We start from the raw sequence: 14,370 nt of genomic DNA, 5'->3' as shown, positions 1-14,370 counted from the left end.
AATCTCTCATAATATAAAGCAACACATAAAAAGATCACAGGGAATTCTCTGAGTTTAGGAGATTCAAAGGAGAACAGTCAACAAAGGGAAAAATATTTCTGGTTTAGAAAATTAGATCAATCTTAACTCAAACAAAGCTCAAATGTGCAACTTCTAAACAGTTCTTTTGCCAGATCACTAATGAGTGTAAAACTAAGCTTCAGGTAAAACAGCTGAGAGTGAGAGACCTATGGAAAGGAGCACAGAAGTCATATAATTGGAATGATCTAAAATTGGGTGGAGGACAGCACTTTGGAATAAATTTTCAGAGAAATCATGAAAGGGTCTGAACAAGAAATTAACTAGTTGGTAGCTCTGAGCCCTCTTAGACAAGCACATCTCCTGGCATTGACTCAAAGTTACTTTGCACTGCATGCAAATACTCTCTACTCACACAGCTCAGGGTTTTAACCACGTCAGAGAACAACATTAAAATCAAAAAACTACTTGGATTAAATGGGCTACACTGAGCTGTAGACCACTACCTTTCCCTCAACAGGATCTGAAGAAAACTCCACTTTTATAACTGCACCAGAGAAAGGTGTTTGCACACAAGATGCTATTGCCAAGCCTTCTGCAGTTTTCAGCTGCTCAACCTGTACTCTTCCATAGAAATTCTTGGAAAGAAAGCTTCTTTGGAGTAGATGAGACTGCTTATTCATGTCATATGCTGACATGAATAAGGACTATCAAGTCATATGCTGCACTCCAGAAGGCTTTAAGTACATAACACGAATTATTAAATTCCCTGTGCAGTGTCGATTCTCTGTGTGACCACTCACACGAAAGAATCCAGACATACCAGACAGAGACATCCAGCCAACGCCAAAGAGGAACATCATGGCTGAAGCACTGAAGCAAGGTACCAAGGAGACAGCCACCTCTAACCATAAAATCTACATGAGCAGTCTTTGAGGGGATTGCCAGAGAGCTCTGAGCCAGCATCCCTCAGAGGGGAGGAACCAGGACCCTGCTCTATGACTTCACCAGGAAGAAAGTGCTATTTGGTCCATTGCTCTCAGATACCAGGAATAAAACACTAGTGCCAATATTTGCAGAGAAAATGCTTGGAAACATTGAACTTGAAGGTATCCCACTCACAAGCAGCCTCTCAAATTTTCAGGGTCTGAAAAGCAACTACGGCATTTCTGCAAGCAGGAAATTAATGGAGGAAACAAGCCTGGAGCACACTCATACTGTGCAGCTCACAACAGAGATCTGTGGCAGAATCCAAACACTCCTCAGATTCCCTGCTCCTCTCTCTCAAGGGCCCAGGGAAGTACCTAGCTATTTTCTAGACAATGACTAGATGAAGATGAAGAAGGGGAAAACTTGAAACATCTGACAGTCTCAGCCCTTACCAGCCAAGGCAAAGCTTTCACTAAGGCAGATGCACATCAGTTGGATCCAGAGAAGAACCAAGTGCCCCATTACCCCTAAATACATGGGAACCTCATTCTTCCTCTAGAGCCTGACAGCTGCAGATGCTCCACGCAAGCTATTAGGGTGTATACCTATAAATAGCCCAACAGTGTCAAATGGCACAATTTTTACTCCTCCTCCCAGCTGAACATCATTTTCTGGGAACAAGGAAGCAACACAGGGCAAGAAGAATGCCTGGCTAATACCATGTTCAGAACTGCAACTCCCAGATACGAAGTGCCTGTGTGTCTGTATCTACGTATTAAGTACTTCCTCCGCTATACAACTAATCCGATTAACAGCTTTAGGAAACTCTGAAATGTTATAATTCAAGGGGTTCCATTCATAAAAGGTCTTAGGCTGTTTCTGTACAGAGGTTGCATTCTTCCCACTGGAAATAAAGCAGAGAGCAGGATTTTCTCCCAGGGAAGAATGAATCCCAATCCCCACCATGCTAAAGTAGACCACCCTCTTACAATTCACATGAGTGTCAAGCAAGCCCCACAAGAGAAGGATCAGCCCCTCCTGCCCCTGCAGAGAGCCCCTCACAAGGCAGGTGAACACAGAGATCCCTCTGTGTGTGCTCTGCAGAAAGCATCACAGTCACAGGGGCTGTCCATTTGTCAGCTTGCACTCCCAGGGTACAAAGGAAGCCTGCCAGAGATGAGGACAGGGGCAAGTGAGTGATGTGACATCTCCATTCACCTAATGCAAAGCACTGTATGATGCACCAGCAGAAAGTGTGAAGAAGAGTCTAGTCCAACCACACAACATGAGCCATGGCTGTAAGAGACCAATGGCTGCATTACATGATAGAGATGTGAGTTATAAAATTCAGTTCATTTTCCAGATGGCATGGGTCTGGCACCAGTGCCAAGTAAAAGAAATGTGCTTGATATGACAACTAAAAAAGTTACCAGAGAAAACTGATACAGTCAGACATCATCTGGCTTTGCTTCCCCAGAAGTGTCCCCATCTAACTTCAGGAACTCACAAAAGGATGTGGAAGAGATGAATGCTGCCTGTCCCACTCAGTCCTCATTTTCTGATTGATCTTCTGCTCTGAAGGCAATCTACTCCTAATAACCTATCACCTGACAATGTATCACAGCCCAAAACACAACATAAGTGGGCTAAGTGACATGATAATGCAGGAAAATGGCATTTCCAGGGAGCTATCCATAATCTGAAGAACGGGACAGCCCTCCTCTGCCAATAATTTCAGCACTTGCATGAGTTTAATTAGTTACATCAACATCTAAAGTATGCCTGTGTTGGATGTGTCATCTTTCACACTCATCCCAACAGGAAGCTGGAGCACTCATCCCCACAACAGGACCTACACAGTGCTTAGATCCTCTGAAGCCAAAGATAGGCAGTCACAAGGAAACGGAAGCAGCCACCAATGTTTTCAAATGATATATGAGCTGAGTTGCACAGGGGATAGGTGAACATACAATTTCACTGATTTCTGCCTCTACCCAAGCTTTCATCCTAGTTGCTAACCTAGAAGCAGAACACCTAAGACAGAAAAGAAGTTTGTCCTGACCTGCTCTGTCTCTAGTCCCTCTGGTATCTCTCAGAGATCAGATTCCCAGCAATTTCTCTCTTGCAGCGTTAAGCGGAGTAGAGGCAACAATATTGTGGGGAGCCCTCGGAACCCACTGCACAACATTTCAGGGACTGTTAGAGCTGGAGTCCAGTCAGAGCTCCTGAGCCAAGAAACAACTTTGGTCTGGCATAAGGCTGAGCATACATAAGAGTTGTGTAGGGGGGCAACATAAGCATATACTTTACAGAAAATCAACACAACTGTTTACCTATTTCAATTAGAATACCACTTCAAGGGCAGTCTGTACACTAGACTGCAGTGGGTTTTACCTAAGTAGATAGCTGAAAAAATGTGTTATTCCATTAAGATCATATAGTGAAAGAAAAAGGAGGAGCACACTAAGAGTCAAAACTCCTGCCACACTGTGTGGCCCAACTTCAAACATAGTTCCTTTCAAACTGGCAAAAAGGTAGTTCCTCGTAGAAAGAGTAACTACTCTGTAAATTTGAAAATCTTCTCCCACAGACAAGATAGGATTTGGCTACATCAAATTGTGACTTGTGTTTTATTTAACAAAGTTTAGAGTTGGATGTCACCCTCAGTGCCATAACCACACTCTGGCCGTGGGAACAGGCATCACAAGCAAAATGGAAGCCCTCCCTCCCTAAGGACAAAACCAGGTGAAAGAAGGCATCGCCCCAGGGCTGCCCTTACCTGAAGTGTGTCTTGCGTTGCCATCTGAGTGCTTTGTTAAGTCAACAGTTCTGTCTATTTGAAACAGCTTCAGATCATCTTCATCTAAAGCGATATCTCCCCAAAAGGCAGCTGGAGAAAAAAAAAAGCACAGTTAGTTTAGTTTTTATTTTGGAAGGAAAGTACAATTCTTAGGGGGCCTGTAACGCACCTAAAAGGCAATGACTTCATGGATCAGAAAAAGGTCATACACTGCTGCAGTTTTAAAAGTACAGAGTGGACATTGGTGGTAGCCAAATGACAGCGCTTAATTTACAATGTAGATCCACTAAGATGAGAAGATTAACTGAGATTCCTTACATCACTTGTTATAGGTCTGACTTTCAGCCAGGTGGTGGTGTTCACTCTTGATTAAAGCCTACAGAAGGTTTGGCACTGGCATTGTCCTAGTTCCTGTGAAGGAACTAGCTAAGTCACAGCTCAGATCCTGACTGAGATGTTGCACCCGCACCATCCCCTTGCTAACAATGTGCATAAGATGGGAGGACAGTAGTGAAGCACTCAAGCTCAGCAGCGTATATCTAAAGGCTACAGCCTTCAGGACCTCACACACACAGTTAGCACCCAGACACACTGCATTGGTCTCAATCCAAGCTGAGAGCCAGCCTACCATTACCATTTTCGATGGAAAAACACCAGTTATTTGCCCCCTTGTGGATCAGTTACCTAGATTTAAGCTTGCAGAGTTTTTAATTTTGTAAAAATATTTGAATTTCAGCCAGAAGTCAGGAAAATAAGGTAAACAAACTGAAAACTTGACATTCACAGCTCAGAGAAGCAGACTAGAAATCATTTGAGTGGAAAAAATTATACCTCTGGAACATACTAACCGAGTTGATGCTGCACAGTGTATAGTTACCATTTTTGGAATTTGAACAAAATAAACACAGGCAATGAGGCAGTTGACCAAGCAAAACAGATCTTTGAGAGATAACAAACAGATTACAAAGAGAGCTGTTAAAACTCATAAAAGAAGTCTGTATAGGCTGATGAAAAATAAGAAAAATCAGAGCAAATTAACAGATGATACAGTTCAAGAGAACTCAGTCAGACAAGGAAAACACCAAGTCACTGTCTGCAACAGTGACCAGATTTGATGAAATTGCTTTTTTTCCTCTTGTTAAGACAAAAACATTTACGTTACTTGAGGGGAAAAAACATCCCACTGCTACACTACCAACATCACTGATCAAAGCACGTTAGGCCTGAGAAACCAATGCATTTTGCTGATCATCTCACTTTATTGCCAAGACCAAATGGAATACAGACCTTTGCCTGAATATCAGAAACCTGCCATCAGATTTCTGGTATTCAGCGGCAACTGAATAATGAAAAGTTAACTCGGAGTTTTCTCTGACACAACATGGTACTGGTTCTGATGTGGCACTTGCTTCCCCTATTCTGCATCTCAGCACCTCAGTCAGCACAACATCTGCCAATGTCACTTATCTGGGATGTGGGCGTGGCAAGAATTCTTTGCCTGCTGCCTACTACAAGCTGCAGAGTCCTGGCATGAGCAGAGGGTGACTATGCTGCTTCTCCCTTTCCCTGGTACAAAGCTGTCCCCCAGCTACCTGGCCACAGCAGGGGGATGGGAGACAGCTGAAGAAGAGGCTGGCTCCAGCTCTTTGGCTGGGTCTCCTTAACAGTGCTACCAAAACCCAGCTCCAGGAGAGGACACAGTTAGTATAGACAAACCTATACACAGACTGACATCAATTATAACTAGGGGAGAACCTCTGTTTGCTACACAAACGCAGAACTCAGGCTCTCCCCAACTTCTGGGCAATCCAAGCCCTCACTCAGAGCAGAGAACTTAAAACACTGTCAGATCTCCATCAGGTAATAAGTCTACGAGCACAGCCAAACATCCCAAGCTGATTGGGAATGGTCAGTGGAGGAAAGCAGTGACATAGGCTCCAATTTGAAGAGAAGACATTTTATCCATCCAGAGAAACTACTTGCTCAGGACAATGTGGTAGTCAAGAGGCAGAGATGCAAATGCCACCCCATGCCATCCAATTCCCTCCCCAGCCACGCTTGGTAAGTCATTACTATACTGGCCAACTACCACCCCCATTCCCTACCCTCCCGTCAAACCTACCATTCCATTTCAGCCCCAAACTAAATGCCACTACCCTGGGCTCTCTGTGGCTCTTTTCCATTAGTACCACACAGTCTGTTTCTCAGGCCAAGGCAGCCCGTGCCAAAGCACATCTTTCAGGGCAAGCCTGCAGTGCGGATTTACATCAACAGAATTGTTACGTTTTCCTTCCAATGGAAGGCAGCAGTTTTCTCCCAGCCCTAGCAAAGGAATCTCTTTCTGTTACAAAGCCATACATCATCCTGAAAGATAGCCCACTACAAAAGCTGAATTTCCCTAGCATTTATTTCCAGCTCTCTGCAGTCCCAGCGTGCTCCAGGGGAACCATGATTTATCACAGTCCCCAACCAGCTGAACAACTTTCCATACTGGAAGTCCCGGCTGAGAATGCTGCGCTGCAACTTCTCCTATGCTGTCAAAGGCCCCTTCCTAAAGACACAAGCCTGAAAGCCTGCCTCCATCCCGACGGAGCTGTCCCACAGGAAAGCACAAGTACTTTATTTTAAAAGGTCACAAGTTCAGAGACTGCTGGCAAATGAAGCATCTCAAATCTTCCCTTCTGATTTCCTTTACCAAGATCTCCTTTTTAATTTAATGTGGGAGGATTTCCAAAAAGAAAAAACAAAAACCAACCAAACAAAAAAATTTAAATCTCCAAACAGCAGGCTAACAAGCTTGGAAACCAGTGTTTCTCTTGGCAGAGCTCTGAAGTGTACACCCAGGTGCAAACTCTTAAGACAGTGCAATAGCGTGCCAGCTTTTCTTTGAGAAGATGCTTTAATAGCTCTGGATAGTAAGAATAGAGCAGCTCTTACTGAAGTTGATGGAGCCAATATTGAGAGAGTTTCCTTCTATGCTAGACTAGTAACCTGCACCAATCACCTGAATGCTTAACCTCACCACCTCCCAGGATATGCAATAGGACAGTGTTTGTCTGCCAGGGCAAAGGGGAAGGATGACTGTGTTTTACAAACAAATTCTGCACCCAAATGAAAAAAGCAGCCTGGCAAGCTGTCTGTGTTTTCAGCACATTTCTCCCCCAGGAAAACAGTCCGCGTGCTGATGTCTGAATTGTGTGCTGAGCACAGAGGTTCCATCACGCGCAGACGGCACCGGGAAGAACACATCCTTCTGGGCAGAGGACAGGCTCAACAGTTTCCCCAGGTGCTCCCCCCACATAGGGTCCAAAACCACTAATGTCTTCACAGTCCTCATCTTCCACAGTAACATTTTGGGGAGTCCCCAGCAATGTGACAGCACACACTGTCTTCTTTCTAAAAACTTCACTGCTCTTCCCTGCAAATCACCTCCAATCTGTTCCTCCCCCCCTTCCCCAAACAATTCCCTTCTCCTATTCCACCACCAAGCTGGAGCAAAATTTTCATCCATTTGCCTGCCATGATCTCTTGCCAGGAAGCCCCTATTCCAGCATGAGTATAGGCTACAGATTTCCACTGATGACAGGGATCAACAAAGCAGTCACCCTCTGCATGCTATGGAAGACCCCTGCAATTTTCTCTGTAGCACCCATCAGGACCAGATGTGGCAGAGACTGACCAGAAAGAGAGGCCTTGGAAACAGGTATACCTGCCTGCCAGGAAAGCTCCCTCCATCCCACTCCACCTCAAACACAGACTCTTTCACTTACTGAAGCTTTTATTAAGAAATGGCAGGTTTTAGGTGCTGAATGGGATCTGAACCTGGATTGAAGACTATGTCTTCCACCCTGAGCCAAAGGGCTCCTCTTTCTGTACGGCCACGCTAAGTTGTGTAAGTGACCAGCTCAAGGACATTGTCTGAATTTGCAGCTGGCTGGCACAGCTCACACTGACAGACTTCCTTTCAGTTTTTCTAGCACAGCTCTAACACAGTTTTGTTGCTCTTGCTGAGCAGGTGTCCCACAGTGCAGTACAGCAATAGGCATGGAAAACAAAGAGCAATGTGAACCTAAGTAGATGCTTCAGAATTGTTTCATCAGTACTCACAACTTAAATTCAGTTTTCCCTTGTGTTCACAACCTCTGTATGTAGATGACAGCTGGGTCCCCAAGCCTGTACTACTTGTACCAGTACTGACTGTAGTGAGTTGACCCTGGCTGGACGTCAGGCACCCACCAAAGTTGCTCCCTCACTCCCCTCTTCAACTGGACAAAGGAGAGAAAATATAACAAAGGGTTCATGGGTTGAGATAAGGACCAGGAGAGAACACTCACTGATTACCATCACAGGCAAAACAGACTCGAATTGGGAATATTAATTAAATTTCTTACTGACAAAAATCAGAGCAGGATAATGAGAAGTAAAATCTTGAAAACACCTTCCCCCAACCCCTCCCTCTTTCCCAAGTTCTACCTCCTCCCCCCCAGCAGCACAGGGAGAAAACAGATTGTTTTTGCTGCTGCTCAGAGAGAGAAGTGTTCCCCTGCTCCAGCATGAGGTCCCTCCCACGGGAGACTGTCCTTCACAAATTTCTCTAATGTGAGTCCATCCCATGGGCAACAGTTCTTCACAAACTGCTGCAATGTGGGTGCCTTTCCATGGGGTGAATTTCTTCAGGCATAGACTGCTCCAGCATGGGTCCCCCACATGTCCACAAGTCCTACCAGGAAACCTGGCAGGTTTCCGGCTCCTCTCTCCATAGGTCAGCTGGTCCCTGCTCCAGCATGAGCCTCCCACAGGGTCACAGCCTCCTTTGGGCATCCACCTGCTCTGGCATGGGCTCCTCCATGGGCTGCAGGTGAATCTCTGCACCCCGATGGTCCTCCATGGACTGCAGGGGCACAGCACTGCTCCACCATGGTCTGCACCACGGGCTGCAGGGGAACCTCAGCTCCAGGGCCTGGAGCACCTCCTCCCCCTCCTTCTCCACTGACCTTGGTGTCTACGTTGTTGTTCACATGTTCTCACTCTGCTCTTCTCTGGCTGCAATTTTCATCTGCACAATAACTTTTTTCTCTTTCTTAAGTATGTTATCACAGAGGTGTTACTGTCATTCCTGACTGGCTCGGCCTTGGCCAGCAGCAGGTCCATTCTGGAGCCAGCTGGCATTGGCTCTACCAGACATGGGTGAAGCTTCTGGCAGCTTGTCACAGAAGCTGCCCCTGTAGCCCCTCTGCTACCAAAACCTGGCCACAGAAACCAAATGCAAAAATACACAAGGAAGAAGTGTTTGCACAATTAACCTTGACATCTCCAGCTCTATAAGCGTCAACAGATGCCACTACCAGGCAATCGACAGAGCCTGCCTGCCTCAGACTCAGCTGTGTCACCCAAGTGATGAGCCACACCATCTTTTTGGGTCTCACAGTGCAATCGAAGGATGTGCTCTGAACCCACCTGTGAGATCAGTCTCACATGTATTTGTAAGGCACAATGTCTATCCCCATCCAGATCTCTGCTCTCCATCCTCTACCTTATGAAAAGATCCTACGACATGTTAGTTCCTTTTGTTCTAGAATTGACTGTGCCATATCCAAACAGTAAAAGGGGAAAACAATGTCCCTCCCACCTGAGCAACATGAGCTACTGGCAAGGAGTGCTGGTCATATGTGGACACAGTAACACATGCCACCTCCTGGCAAACAGCAATATGACTATTCGTGCACTGGCAAAACCACACCAGGTTATATTTGACTATTTTCTGATGCTTCCCAACCAGACAGGTCTGAGTGCTGTGTGATTTAATTTTCAGGGCTGGCCACACTCTCATTAGGGCTAACACTCTGCAGTCTAACAATAAGAAAATAAATCAACAGATCAAAGTTCCCAGCACCTCCATATTTCTTTCCTCACAGGAAGACAGGTCTGTTGCCGAACTGCCTGCTGGCACAGGAACCAGCAGAACAGTATTCTGAAGCATGCTAAGATTTATACCTTAAAGAAAAAAATTCAACACATTCCCCAAGGCAAAGTAACAACTATGTCAGAGGGGAAAATGAAACCTCAAAATAAGTCAGAAACCAGTGCAAGAAGAGAGAGAAAAAAGCCCAGACCAACACTGGAAACAGAGCCAAGTCCTGAGCACTGCACGCTCAAGCCAAAGGAAGATGGGAAACAAGTGGCAGCAATAAGTGAAAGAAAACCATCAAGACTGCCATATTCAGCCATTTCCTTTCTATCCAGATCAATTGGTTTCTCCTCAATAGGAATGATCAGAAGTTTCCCACTGGCCAGCTTTGGGGATAAGCTGCCTTGAAGGCTCTGGCGGCAAACCCCTCCAGTCAGCAAGGGTGTTTCAAACTAGAGCTGGTGTCTGGCATCAGTGGGGATGCCTGGCAGTAGGGACTTGGTGATTCAGTTTTCAGTGGGAAGTTCCCCTGTCCAGGGAGCATATTTTGTTTCAGAAATTAGTCCCAGTTTGTGTAGGAATGTCTATGAAGATGGTCTACTTCTAAATGACAACAAATATTTAAAAGCCATCAAAATTTCTTGGGAATTAGAGTTCAAATACCTGTTTAGACTTCTGCAGAAACCTAAACTCCCTAAATTATCATGTGTAGTGCTCCCACAGCACCCTCCCTTGGGAAGTGATCTGCAGGAGACTGAATTAGGCCAGAAATTTTGATTCATGTCCAATGCATTTGCTTTCCTGGAAGGTGACAATGCAGGAACTAAGAAATGCTTTGGGCTTCAGTTTGTCCAAAACTGCAAACATACACATGAGCCTACACAATGCCCAGCTTTGCTCTTCCTGGGCTGAATACCATGCTATTTTAACCAGAAACCGAGCAATAATGCTTGCCATAATTAGATTAGGAGAAAGATATTTTCATTTGAAAATTCATAACTCTCCTGCTGCTGGTTACTTCCTCACTCAAGGTCTTCATCTTTTCCACTTTGACATGGCAGTCACTCCAGTCCGATGATCTATGAACCCATTCCTGGTAGGATGAGCAATGCAGGAGGGCATATGTAAACAAACAGTCCTGGAAATCCATGCCACAGGCAGCAAAGCAGCTCCCTCTACGGGCTCTGAAATGGTTAAACACCTGCACCTTCATAAGAGAGTGCTGCAGGGGGATGGATGTCTGCTGCCCAATACTTCAGACCACCTTAAAGGTTTAAGGAAGCTGCTCCCCTGTAATGTGGTGTGCTAAAACCCAAGGGACTGGCTTAACCCCTCCTGCTTCCATGGGAAGTAAATTGAGCTGTGTGAGCTTCATAATACTTTTGCTCTCTCTTTTCTGCTCTAGGTGACAGTGTATGTTCCATGGCAATGCTGACATGAGATAGGGATCTGGCTGTGCATCTCTGAATTTTTCTCCCTGAAAGCAGTATGCAGTCTGCACAGTGCCTCTTGGCCACATTTTACATGTAAGCAGAAAACAGACTTTAGGAAGAAGCTATCAAGGACACACAAATGCATGTAGCTCTATCTCTACCCCTCAAGACAGACAGACATCCACAAAGACAACCCACAGGCAGTTAAATTCGCTTGGAGACCTCACTCCTCTGCAAGTGAAACCAAACTCTGCAACTCACTCAGCTGTCCTGACCAGGCAACCTTGGCCCATTCCCGCTGCCTGAAGGACACAGGTATACCTCCTGATTCCTGTCCAATTCACCACGGCCAGGACGCTCTGCTCTGCTGAGGAGGGGGCTCAATTTCAGCACTTTATTTTCTCAAAAGCCAGGAAGGGCTTTCAGATATAGCTTGTTCCCAAGCACAAGCAGCATGTCCCCACCCTGTGCCACCACTTCAAAGTGAGATTCTTTCCTTGCAACTTCTGCCAGCTCAGCATTTTTTCCCCTCCACTCTAACGTCTAGCTCTCAACTCAGTACCACCCCCTCCCATCATCTCATCCTTGCATGGACTTCTCTCCATTTGCAACCGCTTAGTGTTTGAGGAAACAGTCTGCACATAAGGTAGGCTAGAAAAAACAACTCTTTTACTGCACTTAGCTAGTGGACTATGAAGCAACAATCGCTCTTTAGAGCATCCAGGGATGATGAGTAAACACATATGCTGTGTCTTTAGCTACCTACACACATGAGCTGATACCTTCCTAGCCTGTAGAAGAGAGTGCTGGGAAATGGCTTTTAAAGAGGGCTAGTGTTCATAAGTCTGTTTGTTCTCCAAGTTACACAAAGTTCAGAGCCACGCAGAGGAAAAGCCAACAGTGAATAGGAATAGACATGGTATCTCTCTTCAAGTCAACTGGCAAGATGCCCTTGCCAAAACTAAAACAAAACATGAACCCTTGATTTGCAAACTTCTGTGATTTAACCAACTCAGCTGTTGTTTATTCTGTCCTAGCTGGTTTAGGAAGTGTCAAATCAGCATTTGCACTTGGTTGCAATCACTTTCTCTCCTTGATTCAACAGATTACAACTGATTATAGGAACACCTAGTACTGGCCTTGCATCAAGAGACATACTTTTTAGACAAAAAGGTTGTTTTCTGCAGTATCCCACAGCCAGGTGCTATCAAGCCATCAGAGCAACGGTGAATGACAAACAGAAGGTGGGCATGGCAACGGTGCTCACATTGCCAATAAAGACTGGAACTGCTGCATCCAGTTAATCCAAAGCTTCAGCCTGCTCTACATGTCCCCGTCCTGCCCAATGAGCATATTCAGCCATCTATTATGGAAATCAGAGGAAAAAACTTCCAGGACTGCCAGAGAGCAAAGCTTTTCTCTTGTGATAGTACAGTATGTAGAGAATTTCTCTTGCCCTGCTTATTTCAACAGCATCAGAGAGGACTGCCACAGCTCCTTTTCAGAAGGACAAGAACAGAAAGCTTCATATTCAGCCAGGTTTAAGGGAAGCTCCAGCATCAAATCAAATAAAGGTCTTCAAGGGAAATTTTGGGAGGAAGTGCTCTAGTTGCAGATAGGTAGACCCTGGCAGGTTGAGCTGCATCTCACCTTATGGGACTTGGCTTCTGAAACTCCATCACAAAGACAAATCCCTGGTGTCTCCAAAGTCTAACCCAGAGAGGGGAAAGTACTACACAATAGCCCAGCAAAGCAGCTGGTGCAAGCAGGAAAAGCCTTTCACAAAGATAGCACTGATCAGGTGCAGCTTTTCATGAAAAGTACAGAAAGGACACAGATGGCAGATGGATCGTGATACAGGGAAAGTGAAGCCACATACAGTTCTCTCCCTTTTTGACAGTTAGCAAGTGGTCCAGACAAGCCCTGGCCTCCAACAGCTTCTGTCGCACTCTGCTCAAAAGTTATTCTGATTAAATAAAGGCAGCAGACAGAGAAGAGACCTAGGCACCAGCACCCCCCCCCAACACCTCCACCTTGCAGTGCATACAGCTGTCAACATTAACAGAAGCGGGAACCAGGAAACAAAACCATAAGCAGATGAAAGTATTTTGTGTCTGATCCGAAACGATAGGACCCATAAATAGCACAGTGGCACTATCTGACAGAGGAAGCCTCTTCCCCAAGTGCCTATGAAGTGACCCTAGTTAGCTCAACCTGCAAGGCAGCAATGCTGACTTAGAAATCCAGCATTGCTTCAGCTGCCCTTTAAGAGCAGGAGACAGCAAGGTTCTGGGTAATGAAATCCAAGAATGCCTTTGTCAATTAATTATGGAGAAAGCTGAACCACACAAGCCCCATCTCACCCCCTCCATCATTTTTGCTGCTCAATATAACTTTAATTAATCTTTCCTTTGGCAATTTGAAGGAAGGGTGAGCACGATGCAAACACCCACTGAGTATTAAATTGATTTCCTGTTTTATAGTCCTCTTTCCCTCCCTATTGGCCCAGCTGTGATTTGTGCCCCTTCCCTTGGAGGCATTTTTTCCACGCTAATATAATCCGAAGCCCCAAGCAACAATCGCATCCAGAAAGTAACACTTTGCACAGTCCATTGCTTCAGCCCAGTCTCTGCGAGCACAGAGCAGATTCTCTCTTGCCCCCTTTTCTCCCCCCGCCATGAAAATTCAAAGCAACCACTTAGTTTCCCTCCTTTCATCATTTTTGCTTAAAAAACTAAAATGTTTTTGTCCTAAATAACTAAGCAATCACTTCCCTATAGTTTCCTGCCTGCCATTGGTAGTAGTGCATCTCAATTACCAAAACATTAATGTAAAGCCTATTCCACTGGCAAACACCACCTCCAGGCTGAGATACCAGGCTGGTTTGGTACTCCAGGTACGTGGATCTGAAACCAGAAGGTAGGAATACAAAGCTCAGTTGAGGTCCCAAATAATTTCACCTACTCTCAGCAAGAGATAGCACCCCACCTTGGGCTTGTGGGGCTGAAAGCAGGATCTTTAGCAGGAAGCACACCCCCAGTGCACAGGCCAAGACTGGGGTAGGCAGGAAAATAAGGGAAACCAGCTGTGCAGCAATGAAACAAGCTCTTTTCAAAGGACCTTCCCCTTTGCTTTGTGGGGAAGCAAGGCCCTGATTTTCAGCAGTCAACCATTTAAGGGTGAGGGTGGCTAGGGATCACCTTCTTATCCCATCCTCACCTGAAGGACAGGCACAGGAACCGGCTGCCAGCAGTTTCTGTCTCAGGCATTTAGGTTCTTGT

General features: G+C 45.5%; 1 protein-coding gene across 3 annotated transcripts in view; it reads right to left on the bottom strand.

Annotated features, from left to right (window-relative positions):
- TLL2 (tolloid like 2) overlaps window positions 1–14,370 on the bottom strand; it is a 90,853-nt gene that overhangs the window by 52,751 nt on the left and 23,732 nt on the right. Inside the window, exon 2 of one of the 3 annotated variants that reach the window (XM_027700162.1) lies at window positions 3,728–3,838. The exons of the other annotated variants lie outside the window; for them this stretch is intronic. Within the exon in view, the coding sequence (XP_027555963.1) occupies window positions 3,728–3,838 (111 nt within the window). The remainder of the gene's footprint in view (window positions 1–3,727; window positions 3,839–14,370) is intronic. 3 annotated transcript variants of the gene reach the window in all.

This window comes from Neopelma chrysocephalum, unplaced genomic scaffold (genome assembly GCF_003984885.1).
Source record: "Neopelma chrysocephalum unplaced genomic scaffold, ASM398488v2 Primary Assembly neopelma1_143, whole genome shotgun sequence".
NCBI classification, from domain to species: Eukaryota; Metazoa; Chordata; class Aves; order Passeriformes; family Pipridae; genus Neopelma; species Neopelma chrysocephalum.
This window is presented reverse-complemented; position numbering and strand designations above follow the sequence as displayed.